At 40.9% G+C, this 16,505-nt stretch overlaps 1 protein-coding gene across 2 annotated transcripts in view; it reads left to right on the top strand.

The window, feature by feature from the left end:
• lama4 (laminin, alpha 4) overlaps positions 1 to 16,505 on the top strand; it is a 187,887-nt gene that overhangs the window by 79,721 nt on the left and 91,661 nt on the right. For both annotated transcript variants that reach the window (XM_072251613.1, XM_072251612.1), the window contains exons 11-14: positions 2,123 to 2,234; positions 2,915 to 3,079; positions 5,375 to 5,568; positions 11,874 to 11,990. In XM_072251613.1, coding sequence (XP_072107714.1) covers positions 2,123 to 2,234; positions 2,915 to 3,079; positions 5,375 to 5,568; positions 11,874 to 11,990 — 588 coding nt within the window. The remainder of the gene's footprint in view (positions 1 to 2,122; positions 2,235 to 2,914; positions 3,080 to 5,374; positions 5,569 to 11,873; positions 11,991 to 16,505) is intronic.

Raw genomic sequence — 16,505 nt, 5'->3', positions numbered from 1 at the left:
ACTTCTTTAGATGTGGGGTGGAGAGTGTATTGACTGATTGCATCACAGTCTGGTATGGAATGCCTCTGTTCAATACCTTGAACAGAAAATCCAACAAAGTGTCGTGAATATGGCCCAGTCCATCACTAGTAAAGCCTTTCCCACCATCAAGCACATCAACATGGAGTGCGGTCTCGGAAAAGCAGCATAAATCATCAAGGAATCCCACCACCCAGGATAAGATCTCTTCTCACTACTGCCATCAGGAAGAAAGTACAGGAGCCTCAGGGCCCCCACCACCCAGTTCAGGAACAGTTTTTACCTCTCAACCATCAGGCTCTTGAACCAGGGGGGATAAGTTCACTCAGATTCACTTGCCCCATCAGTGAACTGTTCTCGCAGCCTATGGACTCACTGTCAAGGACTCTTAATAACATATTCTCGATATTTATTGCTTATAGATTTATTAATATTATTTCTTTAGTATTTGCAAGTTTGTTGTCTTTTGCATATTTGGCTGTTTGTCTGTCCTGTTGGGTGTGGTCTTTTATTGATTCTATTGTGTTAGATTTACTGTATATGCCCACAAGAAAACAAATACCAATACCAGGCTTGGATACGATGATACACACATACTTTGATAATAAATTTACTTTGAACTCTGAACTTTGAATCTTGAGGCAGATTTGCTTTCAGATGGCAAGGTTGGGGTTAAGGTACAGGCAATATTTGCATTGCAAAGTGATGTTAGAACCCCAGAAAAGCCTTCAAGAGCAACAATCACAATGTTATTCTGGCCAAATCTTCAGTGCAAGACACTCTATTGGGACAAAAGCACTTTTCAAAGGTTCAAGGTAAATTTAAGGTAGGTGCATGTTACCAGACACTACCTAGAGATTCGCTTCAGTTTTTACACTGGAGAAAATGATTGGGGCAAAAGATATGAGGGAAATGAACAGCAATGTTTGGGACCACAAACAAACGCTAAGTTCACCTGCACATTTGGGGACTGCAATTTCAGCTTTGACCTCAAGACAGGAATCAGGCAAGCCTGTGAGATGTCGGCAATATTGTTTAGCCTGGTAATTGACTGGGTTATGAGGCAAACAAGAAAAGACATGCAGACTCTATTCTCTACTTTAGAAGACCTTGACTTTGTGGGTCATGTGCACACCAGCACATTCAAGAGAAGTACAGCACCTGTGTACATTTGGTGGTCAGGTTGGACTTAGAGTCAGCGTATGATAGAAAACAACCTTGCCAAGCTGTCGTCATTCTACACCACAAGCCTCTGGAAGATCCTCTGTACTTTCTAGCCAAGAAAGATCCCTAACTATGCCCTACACCTTCAGGGTCATCTAGAGGGCGTGGTCAAAATCATCATGAGGAAATGTTGGGGATGGATTGGACCCATGATGGGAAGAGAGCCAACTCCACCATCAAGGTAGAACTTCATTGGATTCCTGAAGAATGAAGGAAATGTGGGAGACTGACGACACCTTGGTGCTGTACTGCAGAGGCAGAAATGAGGACCCTGAACCACACTTGGGGCAGAATAGAGAAGATGTCTAAGGACAGACAGAGGTGGAGACCTTCATTGCTGCCCTAAGTGCCAGCACTGTAATGGGCAGCATGCATACAGAGACAAATTTAGAAGGAAGGAGGTACTGAAGGCAATGAAGTGCATTAGGACAGATAAGTTTCCAGGGCCTGACCTGATACATTATTGGACCTTTAGAAAACAAGAGGAGAAACTGTGGAGGCAGTTGTGGAGATATTTGCATCTTCTCTGACCACAGATAGGGTCCTGAGGACTGGAGAGTGGCTAATGTAGTATCATTGTTTAAAAAGGGTAGCAAAAACAAGCCAGAAAAAAATGGAGGGCTATGGGGAAGGAAAGATTTAGAATGATCCTGGAGTAGGTTAAAATATCAGCACAACATTGTGAGCCGAATGGCCTGTACTGTGCTGTAATGTTCCGTGTTCCAAATGGTTTACTTTTTAACATTTTCCATGTCCATCTTTAAGTACAAGCTATGATCATATGGTATAGATATAAACTCTGTGACTCCTTGGAAGAAATTCCATTCCGTTTTAATTACCATTACTTACTAATTTTAACCCTGTATTTTTACCATTTTAGGAGCAAATAACTCTCAGCAATGCCCAGTTTTTTGACAAAGAAACAAGCAAAACTAGCAACCGTGCCACCCAGATCAACAGACAAATTATGGGTATCACCAATCTGACCCAAGGTAAAATCATAATTTCTGAATTCAAGCACTTATTATCATCTTTATAAATTATAGCTACTGTTAATCAGGAAGATAATTGAATAAAAGTTGTCTCGTATTCATTATATGTTGTCATGTGTAAACTCACAAAAAGTTATGGGAGAATTTAAAGATTAGTTGTATAAATGAGGAACTACTACCTTTCTGCAGTATATTTTACTTTCTCTTTAATTATAGCCACTCACTAAATTGTTCCATGTAGGCAGTTTATGCTACTATGTTTAGGTTTTATATCTTGCTGATCATAACATGTCCAAACTATGCAACATAGAAGAGTAGGGAAGACGTTCCGTTTGGAAATTTGCAACTTTTGTTTGTTTGTGACTGTGTGTTCTATTGTAATTGGACGTGCGGTGCGATGTGTGGGGCCGTGTGTACTGTGTTTTTCAGATTGGCCCTGGAAGAATGTTGTTTGTTTAGCTGTATACATAGTCAGATGACAATCAAACTTGAATTTGAAGATGAAAGGTCTTCAATCTGAAGGATTGACTCTGTTTCTCCCTCCACAAACACCAATATGTTCTGTTTTGAAATGGGGTTTTTATTTCTTTGATAGTCAATTTCATATGAAATCAGGCTGTTCCCTTATCTATAAACTTTATAATTCAACTTACATGAAGTAATACCATTTTGCTTCACAGATATTATAGAAGGCTTAAATAAGTATGGAGTGGAAGAAGAGCTTGCACCTGATGAAATTGATACAATCTATGTTAAGGTCGAAATATTATTGCAAGAGATGAGAAAACGGAATTTTTCAGACCGCGAACAACTCGCTGAAGATGAAAGAATAGAAGCCGATGCAGGTATGTTTTACTAATTTATATTGCTATACTGTTAACACAGAGAAAGGAATATGTACTCAAACTTTTCAAACTCTTCATCGAAGATCAACTTTATTCACTACATACATTTACATGTGTTAGGAATTTTGTTGTGTGTTGGTCATGCAACAAAAGACAACATTCAACAATTATAAAGAATTATGTAAAAATTAAAGTTTGAGGTTAAAATATAAATACAGAATAAAATGTGCATAAATAGGTACAAAAATATCAGCACGGCCCCACAATGTAAGCAGCATTACTAGAATTGGTTTACGGCATTTGCAATGGCTGGGGTAACCAATAGAGAGGGGTGGGTGGGACTAGATAGAATGGTTGATCAGGTTAACTGTCTAGGGGAAGAATCCTTTAAGATAGTGTGAAGTTTTTGTTTTAATAGCCCAATAGCACTTCTTTGAAGGGAAATTTATGGAATAGATAAGGACACAATATTCAAAGGTTTGCTTTACACACAATTTTAGTTAATCCTTAATATCTATTTAGACTTCACTACACCAAACTCTTCCAAAGATACTATGAGATGTATAAGAACATTCTGGTTTAATTACATTGGGTTAAAAATTGCTACATATTGAATTGAATTGAATTGATTTGACCTTATTTCTTACATCCTTTACATACATGAGGAGTAAGAATCTTTACGTTACGTCTCCATTGATATGTGCAATGTGCAAATTATGGTCATTTGTAATAAATAGTATGTACAACAGAACAGTCAATATTGCATAGAAATACAATTGTGTCAGCATGAATTAACCAGTCTGATGGCCTGGTGGAAGAGGCTGTCCCAGAGCCAGGTTGTCCTGGCTTTAGTACTGCAGTACTGTTTCCAGGATGGTAGCAGCTGGAACAGTTTGTGGTTGGGTGACTCGGGTTCCCAATGATCCTTTGGGCCCTTTTTATGCATCTGTCACTGTAAGTGTCCTGAATAGTATGAAGTTCACGTCCACAGATGCGCTGGCGTGAATGCATCACTCTCTGCAGAGCCCTGCGATTGAGGGAAGTACAGTTCCCATACTAGGCTGTGATACAGCCAGTCAGGATGCTCTCAATTGTGCACAATGTGTTAAAATTTTATTTCAACCAAATATTTCCATATGTTCATGGTGCCCGTCATTTAACTGTAGCAGGATTATCCATGCATGTGATTCCCTAAAGCACAGAGCTCACTAGGCGGTCTTAAGTGATGACAATCATCATCATGCAGTCCTGAATAATATTACTTTAATAATTTTCCAGTATGAGTCATTCACAGTTTTAGTAATGAACCTTACAATCTTGTCAGCAGCTTTCAAAGTCTTGTAGTTTCATAGTCGCAGAGTCATAGAAAAGTACAGCACAGAAATAGGCCCTTTGGACATTCTAGTCCAGGACAAACCATTCAAACTTCCTACGCCCAATGACCTGCACTGGGACCATAGCCCTCCGGCCATTTACTTATCCAAACTTCTCTTAAATGTTGAAATTAAGCTCGCATGCACCACTTGTGCTGGCTGTTCATTCCATATGCTCACAATACCCTGAGTGAAGACGTTTCCCCTCATGTTCCCCATAAACTTTTCACCCTCCACCCTTAAGCCATGACCCCTACTTGTAGTCCCACTCAATCTCAGGGGAAAAAGTCTGCTTGCATTTACCCTATCTATACCCCTAAACCCCTACCTCTATCAAATCTCCTCTCCGTCTTCTATGTTCCAAGAGCATCAAATTAAGTTTAATTCTACAATGTTAGAGGATCTGATTGTAGCAATCCATAAAATGATTAATTAGGGGTAACATTTCATATTGAATTAACTAGAAAGATTAATTATTCTACTGTTACAATGGTCATAATAAGCATCTTTCTTTTGTGGATAGTCCATTGAGAAACTTAAAGAGATTACATCAGAAGATACACTTAATAAGGTTACTTAGTGATCATTTGAAAATATCAAATACAGCAATTAGAAATATCCACATGGATAAGACCACAAAACCATAAGATATAGGAGCAGAATTAGGCCATTTGGACTATTGAGCCCATCCATTGCTAACCCATTTCCCGTTAAACGCGAACTTCCTGCCTTCTTCTGACAAACTTTCATGCCCTGACAAATCAAGAATCTATCAACCTCTGTCTTAAATGCACCCAATGACTTCACCTCCGCAGCTGCATGTGGAAATGGATTGCACAGACTCACTACTCAGCTATGCCACTCCAAAAAAACATCTGGTTAATATTTCAAATAACCAATTTGACATTTAATTGTTTTTTAGTGTTACATCGTGTTCGTAAATTTGAATTGATGATGACGGAAAGCAATTATTCTGTTCATGAAATCTCGGACGGCTTTACCAACTATGAGAGTAAACTCTTAGACCTGAAAGAGGCTCTTGAGGATGCAATCAAGACCGTTCGGTTAACGGAGGAGAAGAACAGACAAAGCATTAATCAATATCTCAGGAATAAGGTAAACGTGACACAAGAAAAAAAATTAGTCCATTGAATAATTCAGCGACAGGATGCAAATAAATTAATTTTATTACATGTTGGGAAATGCATTTCTTGATTTGTCAGTATCCATATTGAGACAATGGCCAAGTTCTCATTAGCACTGACTCAGTCACTGATGCCCTTGAATAATAAGAACTGACTAAATTGGTCCAAAGTATTAGGAATGAAAACAAAAATGTCTCAACAACCCAGGTATCCAATTAGCCAAAAGCTTGACTTAAGTATGGTTGATGAAGGATATGGACTGTCCTTTTCTGATCTGATCCTTCTTCACTCACATAAGCAAAATAAACATAAACATCAATTTCTCAAACGGTCTATGGTCTTACTAGGCTGGAAGTGCCTGTCCCTGACAGGGAAGTGACTTTATAATTAATGGTTGAAAACTAGTGTAAAGTCAAAAGTGGCATCAGAAATTAACTTTAAAGTGAACTGGGGAGAGATAATTGTACAGGACATTGGTTAGACCGCACTTACAGAATTCTATACAGTTCTAGTCGCCACATTGAAGAAAGATGTGGTTGCAACAGAAAGAGTGAAAAAAGATTATTCTGGATGTTTCCAGGAATGGCAGTTAGATTATGAAGACACTCAGTCCTCTTTTATTGTCATTTAGTAATGCATGCATTAAGAAATGATACAATATTTCCTCCGGTGTGATGTCACAAAACACAGGACAGACCAAAACTGAAAAAACTGACAAAAGCACATAATTATAACATATAGTTACAACAGTGCAACAATACCATAACTTGATGAAGAAGTCCATGAGCACAGTAAAAAGTTCAAAGTTTCTCAAATGTCCCACATCTGACACAGACGGGAGAAGGAAGAAAAACTCTCCCTGCCATGCTAACCACAGTCCAACTCTGAGTCATCCAAAAACTTTGAGCTCTGATCAGCTCTCCGACACTGAGTACTGAGCGCCATCTCTGTCCGAGCGATTCGACCTCAACCTCGGTCGCCAACAGCAGGCAAAGCCAGGGATTTTGAGGCCTTCCCTCCAAAAGATTCCCGACCACGCAGTAACGACAGCAGCGAACGGGCGTTTCAGAAATTTCTCCAGATGTTCCTCTGTGCTTTCACATCCACTCTCCATCAAATCAGAATTGTCCACGGCCCCTATTTAACAGATACGATATCATTTTTCACCGGAGGGCTGCTCACGCGCGGGCGTGCTGCTCTCTCTCCTCCCTCCTTGTGGTAAAAAGGAGAGATTAGATAGGAATGCATTTATTCCCACTAGAATACTGGAATCAGAATAAGGTTTATTATTACCGGCATATGCTGTGAAATTTGTTGTCTTTGTGGCAGCAGTACAGTGTAATACATAATAATAGAAAAAAGTGAATTACTGTATAGGAAAGGAATAAAGGGACCGCCCATCAAGGAGAAAGAAAACCCTGACCTCCAACCTACGTTGCCTTGTAGCTATATCCATTCATGGCGAAAACTTTGGGCGCAAAACATGAGGAAGATCTGAAGCTTGAAAGTAGTTGCATGTTGAGTTCAACACTGACTGGTGTCTCCTGCGATGATACAGGTGCCAAACTGTATCAGTCTCTGCTGTTCCTGTGGATTCTCTGGCTAAAAACGTTTCTCCTTACTTCTTTTCTAAAGGTTCACCCCTCAATTTTGAGGCCGTGCCCCCAGTCCTCAAGTCCTCAATACCCCCACCAGAAGAAACATCCTCTCCACATCCACTCTCTCTAGTCCTGTCAACATTTGGTAGGTTTCATTGAGATCCCCCAGCATTCTTCTAAATTCCAGTGAGTACAGGCCCAAAGCTGCCAAAAGGTTCACATATGTTAACCTGTTCATTCCCAGAATCATACTCATGAACCTCCTGTGGACTCTCTCCAATGACAATGCATCCTTTCTGAGATGTGGGGGCCAAAACTATTGACAAAACTGTAAGTGCAGCCTGACTAGTGTCTTATAAAGCTTCAGTATAGTCTGTTTGCTTTTATGTTCCATGCCCCTTGAATCCATGCCAGTATCTTTCATAGAACATAGAACATAGAATAGTACAACACAGTACAGGCCCTTCGGCCCACAATGTTGTGCCGACCCTCAAACCCTGCCTCCCATATAAGCCCCCACCTTAGATTCCTCCATATACCTGTCTAGTAGTCTCTTAAACTTCACTAGTGTATCTGCCTCCACCACTGACTCAGGCAGTGCATTCCACGCACCAACCACTCTCTGAGTAAAAAACCTTCCTCTAATATCCCCCTTGAACTTCCCACCCCTTACCTTAAAGCCATGTCCTCTTGTATTGAGCAGTGGTGCCCTGGGGAAGAGGCACTGGCTATCCACTCTATCTATTCCTCTTATTATCTTATTAACACCACAGGACCCTGACCAATGGAGGACCTCAGAGAGGGATAATGGCATCATGAGGGAAATGGGATGAATACAAATAGGCATCACAGTCAGTATGGAGGAGATTGTCCATCAGGGCCCATTCTTCTGCTGCACAACTCTATAATTCTTCGATAAATATATACAAATCAAAAACTGGAAATGTTATAAGTACAACAGAAAATACTGGAAACACAATGGGTCAACCAGCATTAATGGAAGAGAAACGTTATTGTGTGCAGTTTTGGTCCCCTAATCTGAGGAAAGACATTCTTGTCATAGAGGGAGTACAAAGAAGGTCCACCAGATTGATTCCTGGGATGGCAGGACTTTCATATGATGAAAGACTGGATTGACTAGGCTTATACTCGCTGGAATTTAGAAGATTGAGGGGGATCTTATTGAAACATATAAAATCCTAAAAGGATTGGACAGGCTAGATGCAGGAAGATTGTTCCCGATGTTGGGGAAGTCCAGAACGAGGGGTCACAGTTTGAGGATAAAGTGGAAGCCTTTTAGGACCGAGATTAGGAAAAACTTCTTCACACAGAGAGTGGTGAATCTGTGGAATTCTCTGCCACAGGAAACAGTTGAGGCCAGTTCATTGGCTATATTTAAGAGGGAGTTAGAAATGGCCCTTGTGGCTAAAGGGATCAGGGGGTATAGAGAGAAGGCAGGTACAGGGTTCTGAGTTGGATGATCAGCCATGATCATACTGAATGGCGGTGCAGGCTCGAAGGGCTGAATGGCCTACTCCTGCACCTATTTTCTATGTTTCTAAGTCGCTCTTTCAGATCTGTGACTCCTCATTAGAGCTGTGAAAAATGTAACACAGCTTTCAATAGTAGAGATTGTGGAGGAGGGACAAGTGTAGTTAAAAGTATCTCTGATAGGATGAGCACAAATAATTAAAGTTGCAGTTGGAGTAGCAAGTAGGATTCCGCCATGCTTTCTTGTCTGTGTAATGAGTTGCTAAGTGCGAGGTTGAGCACTGGAGACTGAAATAGAAAATGCACACAAAATGCTGGGGAATGGAACTCAACAAGTCAGGTAGCATCTGTGGATGGAAGTAAATGGTCTCTGGTGTCTCTCTGGTGCTTCCCACTCCCTCCCCTTTTCCTTCCCCTTTCCCAGCCATGATTCCCCCTCCTTGTCCCCTTCCCACTCTCAGTCCACAATATGGACCCATATCAGAATCAGCTTTATCAGCACTTACATATGTCATGACATTTGTTTTTTTGCAGCAGCAGCAGTACAGTGAAATAAATAAAATTACTGCAGTACTGTGCAAAATTCTTCGGCACCCTAGCTATATAGTGTATGTGCCTAAGACTTTGACACAGTACTGTAGGTGAGGCTAAGTGAGGGGGAAAGCATGTGGGTGGGGGAAGGGAGATGATGTTAGAAGCTGGGAGGTGATAGGTGAAAGAGGTAAAGGGGCTGAAGAAGAATGTATCTGATAGGAGAGGACAGTGCACAATGGAATGAAGGGAAAGACATGGGGAACAGAGGAAGGTGATGGGCAGGTCAGGAGGGCAAGAGAGGAGAAGGGAAGAGGTGAGATGGCCACCAGAATGGGGGAAGACAAAAAGTACAGGTGTGAAAAAAAGAGAATGGAGTGATTACTGGAAATTAGAAAAATCAATGTTCATGCCATCAGGTTGGAAACTGCCCATTTGGAATATGAGATGTTGCTCCTCCAGTCCACGCTTGGCCAAAGTGGAAATGGGATTGTAAATTAAAGTTGTAGGAATCTGGAAGCTCAGGACCACTCCAGAAGATTGAATGCAGTGGCTCCACAGAATGATCACTCGCTCGGTGTCGGTATTGGTTTCTCTATGACTATGGGTACGGAGGGCGATGGTCCTGGTACAGTTGCATAGGAGGAGGCAGTTTATATGGATTTGGCATGGACTGGATGGGCTGAAGGGCCTGCTCCTGTGCTACGACTCTAGAGGAGCATTTTGTGAACACTGAGAGCAGCGCACTAGATTGGAAGAAGCGCAAGTGAATCACTTCGACAACAGGAAAGTCTTGTTGAGACCTTGGATAGTGGAAAGGGAAGAAGTGAAAGGGCAGATATTGCACACTCTGCCACTGCACTGGAAAGTTTCATAAGATGCCACACTCCAAGTTGGAGAGGTAAGTATGGGCCAAGAAGTCATGAAGGCAGCAATCCCTTTGAAACGCTGAAAGGGGAGAATATATGGCTGGTTTGGAGTTTTGCTTGGAATCTGTTGGAACCTTTGTTGTAAAAGTTGATCCATTGAATGTGATAGGTTCTAGGTAAGGAATAAATGAATTCTTTAAAATATTAATCTGAGAGATTTTATTTCCTGTCTCCTGTTTATTCACACCTGGATTTGTGGCACTCGAGAAAAAGGAATGGGAAAAGTAATTCATAAAAACAAATATGAACACAAGAGGATCTGCAAATGCTGGAAATGCTGAGTAACACACACAAAATACTGGGGCAATTCAGCAGGTCAGGCAGCATCAATGGAAAGGAATAAAGAATTGAAATTTCAGACCAAGATCCATCTTCAGAATTGGCAAGGAAGGGAAAGAAGCCAGAATAAAAAAGTGGGGGGAGAGGAGGGAGTACAAGCCAGAAAATGATGGGTAAAGCCAAGTGAGGGAAAGCTAGTTGGGTGGGGGAGAGGGGATGAAGTGAGAAGCTGGATGGTGATAGGTGGAAAGGTAAAAGGCTGAAGAATCTGAAAGAAAAGAAGAGTGATCATGGGAGAAAGGGAAGGAGGAGGGGCACTAGAGGGAGGGGATTGGCAGGTGAATTATCTATTCTGTGGAAGTCCTCAAGAAGATCACTTAAAAACCATGGCCATCAACTACTGAGATCCTGGACATTATGAACATCCATTTTATGTGGAAAGGTGGCTGCAGCAAATGACAATTTGTTTTGGAGAAATCCATTTATCCATTAGTATTATTATTGAAAGTTCATTTGTGTTTGCAAACTATCAAAAGAGTGAATGTGTTTTCGGAGAACAAATGAGAGTCGACATTTGGACAGGGTGTTAAAGTGATGACCAGCTGGCAATGACATTCTCCTCCACTGTCTTGTAGACTGTCCATTTCTGGAGTGGGTAGTTGTTGGGGTCATAATACACATCAGTTTTTTCCTCAATATTAAGGAAGAAAACTACAAAACTATCTCAAATTGAAATTTATCTTTATGAAATTATTTTTCTTTTAAAAAATTCAATAAATGTAATGTTTGTGGCTAGTGCTGAGTTCTTAGTTCCTCAGAGAACATCTGTTGGGGAAAGTGAAGATGCTTTCAAACATAATGAAGTGAAAAGTTTCAAAATACCAAGAAAAACTATAAAGAGCAATAAACAGTAAAAAACTAAATCAAATCAATATTTGATGTGTCCACTCTATGCCTATAAAACCGCATCAAATCTCTTCAATACAGTGTCATGCTGTTTTATAAGAAAATCAGCTGGTAGATTGTTCCAAGCATCTCGTACAACTCGCCACAGTTCTTCTGCAAACTTTGGCTGTCTCAGCTGCCTCCATCTCTCCCGGTAATCTCAGACAGCCTCAAGATGTTGAGATCAGGGGTCTGTGGAGGCCATACCATCTGAAGCCATATAAAAAAATCTAGGCTGTATAAGATTTTTGCATAGTACTATATTTACCTATAACACTCAGCAATAAATGTCTCGAAGTGCATAGTCCAACACCTTTCAAGACGAGTGATGAAAAATATGGGGTATTTTTGACAGCAAAGGATTATTAGATAATTGTAACATTTCACACAATTCCTAATGGCATCCTAAATAAATATATTTGTAAAGATGAATAGAATATTCTTTAAGAATAGAACTCTACCAATGTAAACACAAAATAATTTCTATGTTTATTTTTCTGCAGGGATTGCACAATGAATTGAACAAACACTTTGACGCTGTTAATGTAACACTTCAGATGGCTACGGATGATCTGATAGACACATCCATTGTTATTTCAGACATAGAAGACAAAATTGTGGTAAGATTTTAGATAGCAGATAAAATATTAACAATTACTCTATATGAACTCCAAGGACTGGGTCAAGATCTGTGTTACTTTCCTCTTTAAAGTTTTGCAGCAAATGCTACACATTTGCCTGCAGTTTACTTAGAAGCATTTGCAGTGCACAATGAATGGGCCAGACTCATCATATTCCTGCTGGAAGGTGGAGAGGGATAGAAACTCCAATCCAGATGGAGTATTTACCTTCAGGCGGAGCAGTGGTCTTGATTTTCATGGTACTGGGAGCAAAGGCTGTGATTTCCTTTTGCATTCTGTCTGCAATGCCAGGGTACATGGTGGTACCACCAGACAATACTGTGTTGGCACAAAGATCTTTACGAATGTCAACATCACATTTCATGATAGAGTTGAAAGTAGTTTCATGGATGCCACAGGATTCCGTACCCCAAAAAGATGGCTGAAACAGAGGACATCCGAATCTCTCATTGGTAAGACATAGAATTACACCTTTAGAAAGAGGTGACATAGGGTCAGAGAATGTTCAATCTTTGTGGATGGAGTTAAGAAAATGTAAGGGATGAAAAAAACATTATGGAAAGCATATTTAGGCCTCCAAATAGTAGCCAAGATGTGGGGTTAAGATTGCAGAAGGAGCTGGAAAAGCCATGTGTGACCTTTAGGTTCGGCCGGTGGCGTAAGTCTATAGAAGACAGTCTCTGGCCCGGCCAAACATGTGAAATCTGAGTGCAAAACCTCTTGTGTGTGTGGATGCTGCGTGATGTGTTCCCCCGTTACAAATCAGTACCATGAAATAACAAACCGTACACCATATGCAATTAAATGATTTTGCTTCATAATTCTTAATTTAACTAGAGGTTTAGTAAAGAAAATAAAAAGAAAAGAGCTTATTTTAATGCAACAGTCTAATGTGCACATTGGAGCTCACAGTTTCCCATCCGTTAGTCCTCCTTCGATTTCCCCCGGGCCGTGTCGACTCCCGGTCCCTCACTCCAAGTCTACTCCGTCCTGTAGTCTACGGCCTCTCTGTTCTAGCATGTTCTCTCTCCATCTTCCGCCAAACAAAAGACGTGAATCCCTCGCTCTTGGGCACACAAGAAGGAAAAAGACTCCCCTCATTGGCCGGTGCACATTCCAAAGCCCCCATTATCTCTAGTCATAACCCAAACACTGCTGCTACAGAGAAACCATTACATTAGTAGTGAAACCTTTCCTAGGGCATTACACATGTAATAAGGGTAATGACACAATTGTAACGTATGATCCAATATGCAAGGGGATTGGGAAAATTAGGTTGGTGTCAGATCACAAGAGAGGGAATTTGTTGACAGCCTACAAAATGGTTTTTTAGAGCAGCTTGTGCTTGAGTCTACTTGGGGAAAGGCTATCTTAGATTGCATGTTGTGCAATACCCCAAATCTAACTGGGGAGCTTAATGTAAAGGAACCCCTAGGAGACAGTGACCATAACATGATTGAATTCATACTGCAATTTGAAAGGGAGAAGAATAAGTCAGAAGTATCAGTATCACAATGGAATAAAGGGAATTACAGAGGCATGAAAGAGGAGCTTGCCCAGGTGGATTGGAGAAGGATTCTGGCAGGGATGACGGCAGATCAGAGATGGCTGAAGTTTCCGGGAATAGCTCACAAGGCACAGGATAGATATTGCCCACAGAGGAAGAAGTTCCCAAATGACAAGGATAGGAAGCTGTGACTGACAAAGGAAGTTAAGAACTGCATAAAAGCCAAAGAAAGGGCAAATAAGGTAGCAAAAATGAGTGGGAAGCTGGATGATTGGGAAACTTTTAAAATCCAACAAAATGCAACTAAAAAAAGCTATAAGAAAGGAAAAGATGAAATATGAGGGCAGTCTAGCCAATAATATAAAGCAGGATACAAGAAGTTTTTTTTCAGTTATATAAAGAGTAAAAGAGAGGTCAGAGTTGATATTGGACCACTGGAAAATGATGCTGGTGAGGTATTAATGGAGGACAAAGAAATGGCAGATGAATTTAATGAATACTTTGTATCTGTCTTCATTGCAGAAGACACTAGCAGTGTGCCAGAGGTCCATGAGTGACAGGGAGCAGGAGTGAGTGCCTTTGCTATTACAAAGGTAAATGTGCTGGACAAACTCAAAGGTCTTAAGGTGGATAAGTCACCTAGAGCAGATGAACTACATCCCAGAGTCCTGAGACAGGTTGCTGAAGAGATAACGGATGCATTCGTCATGATCTTTCAAGAATCGCTTGATTATGGCATGGTCCCGGAGGACTGGAAGATTGCAAATATCACTTCACTCTTTAAGAAGGGAGAAAGGCAAAAGAAAGGAAATTATAGACCAGTTAGCCTAACCTCAGTGGTTGGGAAAGTGTTGGAGTCTATTAGTAAGGATGAGGTTTCGGAGTACTTGGAGACTAATAATAAAATAAGTCAAAGTCAGTATGGTTTCTGTAAAGGGAAATCTTGATGACAAATCTGTTAGAGTTCTTTGATGAAGTAAAAAGTAGGGTGGACAAAGGAAAGGTAGTGATGTCATTTACTTGGAGTTTCAGAAGGTGTTTGATTAGGTGCCACACATGACGCAGCTTAACAAGATAAAATCCTATGGGGTTACAGGAAAGATACCGGCATAGATTGAGGAATGGTTGACAGGTAGAAGGCAGTGAGTGCCAATAAAAGGGGCCTTTTCTGATTGGCTTCCAGTGACTAGTGGTGTTCCTCAGGGGTCAGTATTGAGACGGTTACTTTTCACATTGTTTGTCAGTGGTTTAGATAATGGAATTGATGGCTTTGTGGCAAAGTTTGTGGATGATACAAAGATAGGTGGAGAGGTTGGTAGTGCTGAGGAAGCAATGCAAATGCAGCAGGACTTAGACAAATTGGAAGAATGGGCAAAAAAGTGGCGGATGGAATACAGTGTTGGGAAATGTATGATAATGCATTTTGGTAAAAGGAACAATAGTGCAGACTATTATCTAAATGGGGAGAAAATTCAAACATCAAATGTGCAGTGTGCCTTAGGAGCCCTCGTGCAGGATTCCTAGAAGGTTAATTTGCAGGCTGAGTCTGTGGTAAAGAAGGCAAATGCAATGTTGGCATTTATTTCAAGGGGAATAGAATATCAACGCAAGGAGATAATGCTGAACCTTTATAAGACACTAGTCAGGATGCACTTGGAGTATTGTCAATGGTTTTGGGCCTCATATCTCAGAAAGGATGTGTTGTCATTTGAAAGAGTCCAGAGGAGGTTCATGAGGATAATTCTGGGAATGAAGGGGTTAACATATGAGAAGCATTTGGCAGCTTTGGGGCTGCAGTCACTGGAATTTCGAAGAAAGTGTGCCGATCTCATTGAAACGTAATGAATGTTGAAACAACTAGATAGGGTGGATGTGGAGAGGATGTTTCCAGTGGTGGGGGTGTCCAGAACTAGAAGGCACAGCCTCAATATTGAGGGGTGACCCTTTAGAACAGAGGTAAGGAGGAATTTTTTCAATCAGAGAGTAGTAAATTTGTGGACTGTGGTGGAGGTCAAGTCCGTGCATATACTCAAAGCAGAAACTGATCTTTTTCTGAATGGTCAGGACATCAAAGGATATGGCGAGAAGGCAGGTGAATGGGATTGAGTGGGATCTGGGGTCAGCCATGATGGTATGGCGGAGCAGACTCAATAGGCTGAATGGCCTAATTCTGCGCTGTTTTATGGCCTTATGATCTTCTGATCTTACTTTACTAAGAAATTCAGGAATTGGAGCTAGTACAAAAACGTGGTGCTGAGGTCAAAGTTTAGCCATCTTATTGAATGATGGAGCAGCGTGAAGCACTGAAAGACACACTCCAGCTTCTACTTCTTACATTCCTGTCGAAATCCCCTGTCATTTTGGGTGCAGTTTGACTACATTAAAAATTATGCTCAAAAACTGAAATCCTATGCACAGTTCTCTTTTTTGTTAATTAGCATTGATCATATCTTCAGTGACTTGTACAATGATTTTGTCACACATAAGCATTCATTAATATAGTGGAATGAAAATAATGAAGTATCTTATTACATGAGATATAGGAGCAAAATAAGGCCATTTGGCCCACCAAGTCTGATCCACCAATTCACCCCATCTGATCCATTTTACCTCTCAGCCCCAATCTCCTGCCTTCTCCCTGTATCCCTTCATGCCCTGACCAGTCAAGAATTTATCAACCTCTGCCTTAAATATACCCAATGACTTGGTCTCCACAGCCACCTGTGGCGACAAATACCACAGATTCACCATGCTCTGGCTAAAAAGAATTCTCATCTCCATTCTAAATGGATTTCCCTCTATTCTGAGGCTGTGTACTCTGGTCTTTGACTTCCCCCACCACAGGAAACGTCCTCTCCACGTCCACTCTATCAAGGCCTTTCAGCATTCAATAGGTTTCAATGAAGTCACCCTTCATTATTCTGAATTCCAGTGAGTACAGGCCCAGAGCCACATTCAGTCCTCATGTGTTAACCCTTTCATTCCCG

This window comes from Mobula birostris, chromosome 2, assembly GCF_030028105.1.
Source record: "Mobula birostris isolate sMobBir1 chromosome 2, sMobBir1.hap1, whole genome shotgun sequence".
Taxonomy (NCBI): Eukaryota; Metazoa; Chordata; class Chondrichthyes; order Myliobatiformes; family Myliobatidae; genus Mobula; species Mobula birostris.
The sequence above is the reverse complement of the archived record's forward strand: the minus strand, read 5'-3'. Positions and strand labels throughout refer to the sequence as shown.